The 4,708-nt window shown below is 55.3% G+C and overlaps 1 protein-coding gene across 2 annotated transcripts; it reads right to left on the bottom strand.

The window, feature by feature from the left end:
* Positions 1 to 214: 214 nt before the first annotated feature.
* LOC128021602 (titin-like) lies at positions 215 to 2,754 on the bottom strand. Of its 2 annotated transcripts, none has more exons than XM_052608907.1 (2): positions 2,411 to 2,754; positions 215 to 2,380 (listed from the first exon to the last, which is right to left on the bottom strand). In XM_052608907.1, exons 1-2 carry the CDS (start codon positions 2,558 to 2,560, stop codon positions 638 to 640), a joined length of 1,893 nt encoding a protein of 630 aa, XP_052464867.1. In that variant the 5' UTR covers positions 2,561 to 2,754; the 3' UTR covers positions 215 to 637. The 2 variants fall into 2 exon arrangements, with proteins under 2 accessions (XP_052464867.1, XP_052464868.1); XM_052608908.1 differs by having other exon boundaries at positions 215 to 2,350.
* Between the last annotated feature and the right edge of the window lie 1,954 nt (positions 2,755 to 4,708).

The following is a 4,708-nucleotide window of genomic DNA, read 5'->3' as shown; positions in this document are numbered from 1 at the left end:
GATCCAAGTGCAGGTAAGGGATTTATTTAAACGGAAGGGTAAATACAAAATAAACAGTCATGAGAGACAAACAAAAACCAAAAGAGGGAACCGGATGAAACGGGGAACTCAGAAGAACAAGAAGGTAGAGGAAGTCTCGGGGAACGAGAGCATGAGACACAAAGGGTAAGGACTCCATGATGACAACAGAAAAAGACAGCTCTATATAGGGAAACTAATGACAGAGTATTGTCAACACCTGTGCGATTCTAATTGGAGTGCAATTACTGTGAAGACACAACCAGACTAGCGGAATAAAGTGCCTATGGTGAAGTGCCTAAGGGGAAGTGAGCTCACTAGGGAACACCCAGGAAAACAAAGACTGGCAGCGTGACATTACCCCCTCCCCTACGGAGCAGCTACCAGATGCTCCACCTAAACCCAGGAAAACCCCAACAGAAAAAGAGGCAGGAGGGAGGTGGAACGGCGGCGGACCAGGGGGAGGGACGGAGGGACAGAAAACAGGGACAGGAGCAACCAGGAGAAATGGAAAGGTGCAACACAAAACAAGGAGTCCAGGAGGGAGGCGGACAGGTGGAGGCTCAGGGGGAGGGAAGGAGGGCCAGACTAAACTAAAAGGAACAGACAGAAACAGAACTCAAAAAACACAAAACATAAGTCCATGAAGGACATGTTGAGGCGTCCACCAGGACGGAGCAGATGACCACCACAGCCGTGTGGTCAAGGCCAGAGCCCTCCAGGGCGGAGCGGAAGACCACCACGGCCTTGTGGTCAAAGTCAAAGCCCTCCAGGGCGGAGCGGAAGACCACCACGTCTTTGTGGTCGAGGCCGGAGTCCACCAGGGCGGAGCAGAAGACCACCACGTCCTCATGGTCACCGCCAGAGTCCCCCAGAGCGGAGCGGACGACCACCACGTCCTCGTGGTCACCGCCAGAATCCCCCAGGGCGGAGCGGACGACCACCACGTCCTCGTGGTCACCGCCCGAGTCCCCCAGGGTGGAGCGGACGACCACCACGTCCTCGTGGTCACCGCCAGAGTCCCCCAGGGCGGAGCAGACGACCACCACGGCCTTGTGGTCACCGCCTCGGGAACTGTATCGGGCACCGCCTCGGGAACAGCCTCGGGCACCGCCTCGGGAACTGCATCGAGCACCGCCTCGGGAACAGCATCGGGCACCGCCTCGGGAACTGCATCGGGCACCGCCTCGGGAACAGCCTCGGGCACCGCCTCGAGCACCGCCTCGAGCACCGCCTCGGGAACTGCATCGGGCACCGCCTCGGGAACTGCATCGGGCACCGCCTCGGGAACTGCATCGGGCACCGCCTCGGGAACTGCATCGGGCACCGCCTCGGGAACTGCATCGGGCACCGCCTCGGGAACTGCATCGGGCACCGCCTCGGGAACAGCCTCGGGAACTGCATCGAGCACCGCCTCGAGAACTGCATCGAGCACCGCCTCGGGAACAGCATCGAGCACCGCCTCGGGAACTGCATCGGGCACCGCCTCGGGAACTGCATCGGGCACCGCCTCGGGAACTGCATCGGGCACCGCCTCGGGAACAGCATCGGGCACCGCCTCGGGAACTGCATCGGGCACCGCCTCGGGAACTGCATCGGGCACCGCCTCGGGAACAGCATCGAGCACCGCCTCGGGAACAGCATCGGGCACCGCCTCGGGAACAGCATCGGGCACCGCCTCGGGAACTGCATCGGGCACCGCCTCGGGAACAGCATCGGGCACCGCCTCGGGAACTGCCTCAGGCACCGCCTCGGGAACAGCCTCGGCCTCCGGAGCAGCAGCGGGCACCGCATCGGGAACGACCTCGGCCACCGCCCCGGCCTCCGGAACAGCAACGGGAACCGCATCGGGAACGGCCTCGGCCACCGCCTCGGCCTCCGGAACAGCAGCGGGCACCGCCTCGGCCTCCGGAACAGTAGCGGGCATCGCATCGGGAACGGCCTCGGCCACCGCCTCGGCCTCCGGAACAGCAACGGGAACCGCATCGGGAACGGCCTCGGCCACCGCCTCGGCCTCCGGAACAGCAGCGGGCACCGCCTCGGCCTCCAGAACCGCAGCGGGCACCGCATCGGGAACAGCCTCAGCCACCGCCTCCGAAACAGCAGCGGGCACCGCATCGGGAATGGCCTCATGGATGGCAGCGGCCCGCTCGGGAACGTTCTCCGGGTCCTGAGGAACAGTAGCTGCCTGTCTCCTCCTCCGCCCTCTACGATGGAGAGTCGGTGGCGTTGAGTCGGTCATCTTGTGCTGTGGTGCTGGGCTGGCAGCCATCCTGGGCTGTGGCGCTAGGCTGGCGGCCATCCTGGGCTGTGTCGCTAGGCTGGCGGCCATCTTGGGCTGTGGCGCTAGGCTGGCGGCCATCTTGGGCTGTGGCGCTAGGCTGGCGGCCACCTTGGGCTGTGGCGCTAGGCTGGCGGCCATCTTGTGCTGTGGGGCTGAGTTGGCAGCAATCTTGTGCTGTGGGACTGAGCTGGCGGCCATCTTGTGCTGTGGCGCTGAGCTGGCGGCCATTTGGTGCCGCTGTACAGGACTGGCGGCCATCTGGTACCACGGCGCTGGCTCAGCCGATCTGCATCTCCCCTCTCCTCTCGGGACATCTTGGGGAAATGGCCGCCCCCATCCGAATCTCGGATCGATGGGAGGCCACAGTGGCGATCGCTGCCGGACCTCCTCTCGACCGCTTGCTCCGGAGCGACCTCCCCTGGTCCCCCGGAACACCACTAGGCGAGAGCCCTCAAAACCATTACGCTTGCTGGCTGATGAGTACATGGCAGCAGACATACCGCTGGATCCTTGATGATGGAGTCCTTCTGTCACGGTAGGGTTTAGATGAAACACAAAGAGAGGGTGGATCCAAGTGCAGGTAAGGGATTTATTTAAACGGAAGGGTAAATACAAAATAAACAGTCATGAGAGACAAACAAAAACCAAAAGAGGGAACCGGATGAAACGGGGAACTCAGAAGAACAAGAAGGTAGAGGAAGTCTCGGGGAACGAGAGCATGAGACACAAAGGGTAAGGACTCCATGATGACAACAGAGAAAGACAGCTCTATATAGGGAAACTAATGACAGAGTATTGTCAACACCTGTGCGATTCTAATTGGAGTGCAATTACTGTGAAGACACAACCAGACTAGCGGAATAAAGTGCCTATGGTGAAGTGCCTAAGGGGAAGTGAGCTCACTAGGGAACACCCAGGAAAACAAAGACTGGCAGCGTGACATTAAGGGCTTCTTAACCCTTCATCAATGAGTTAAAAATATTCTAGCGGTACACACACATACACACACACACACACACACATAATTCACATCAGCATCCACCTGGATTGTTAGGAGACCATGATGGTCAGAGGTCAATGGGCAAATTTAGCCAGGATGCCGAGGTCACACCTCTATTTTTAATGACCACACAGAGTCAGGACCTCGGTTTAACGTCTCATCCGAAGGACATTGCTTGTTGACAGTATAGTGTCCCCATCACTACACTGGGGCGCTAGGACCCACGCAGACCACAGGGTGAGCACCCCCTGCTGGCCTCATTAGCACCTCTTCTGGCAGCAACCTAGTTTTCCCAGGATATATATATATATATATAAGAATATAATTAGAATAGTGAGTGCTAAAGTTAGAAGGTCAAATAAAGATGGAAGATATGGGTTTTAAGCCGATTCTTAAAGATGGCTATGGACTATGGACTGAGTTGGGCAGGTCATTCCACCAGGAGGGAACATTTAACTTAAAAGTCCATAAAAGTGACTTTGTGCTTTTTTGGGATGGTACAATCAAGTGATGTTCACTTGCAGAATGCAAGCTTCTAGAGGGCACACAAGTCTGAAGTAATAAATTTAAGTAAATGGGTGCAGAGCCAGTGGTGGTTTTGTAGGCAAACACCAATGCCTTGAATTTATGCGAGAAGCTATAGGTAGCCAATGCAAATTGATAAACAGAGGTGTGATGTGTATTCTTTTTCAGTCATTAAAAATGTATTTTGTTGCATTCTGCATTAATTGTAAAGGTTTGATAGAACTGGATGGAAGACCTGTCAAGAAACCTGCATTGCAATAGTCCAGTCTGGACAGAACAAGAGCTTGAACAAGGAGTTGTGCAACATGTTTCGAAAGATAAGGCCTGATCTTCTCAATGTTGAATAAAGCAAATCTGCAGGACCAGACAGTTTTAGAAATGTGGTCTGAGAAAGTCAGCTGATCATCAATCATAATTCCTAGGCTTCTGGCTGTTTTTGAAGGAGTTAAGTTTGATGTGCTTAGCTTGATGGTGAAATTGTGATGAAATGATGGGTTTGCTGAGGCACCCCAGTAGTTAGATGTTGTGACTTGGACACCTCACCTCTCCAAGATACTTTGAAGGAACTATCTGATAGGTAAGACTCAAACCACTGAAGTGCAGTTCCTGAGATGCCCCTTTGCCAGTAGGGTTGATAGGAGGATCTGGTGGTTAACCATGTCATAAACAGCAGACAGATCAAGCAGGATAAGTACTGAAGATTTGGATTCCACTCTTGCCAGTCTTAGGACTTTCAACAACTGAGAGCAAGGGACTCTCAGTTGAATGTCCACTTCTGAAGCCAGATTGGTTGCTTTCAAGGAGGTTGTTCTGTGTGAGAAATGAAGGGACTTGATTGAACACAGCTCGTTCAAGTGTTTTTGCAATGAAAGGAAGAAGGG

The sequence above is a fragment of the Carassius gibelio genome, chromosome A10, assembly GCF_023724105.1.
Source record: "Carassius gibelio isolate Cgi1373 ecotype wild population from Czech Republic chromosome A10, carGib1.2-hapl.c, whole genome shotgun sequence".
In the NCBI taxonomy this organism is placed as follows: domain Eukaryota; kingdom Metazoa; phylum Chordata; class Actinopteri; order Cypriniformes; family Cyprinidae; genus Carassius; species Carassius gibelio.
The sequence above is the reverse complement of the archived record's forward strand: the minus strand, read 5'-3'. Positions and strand labels throughout refer to the sequence as shown.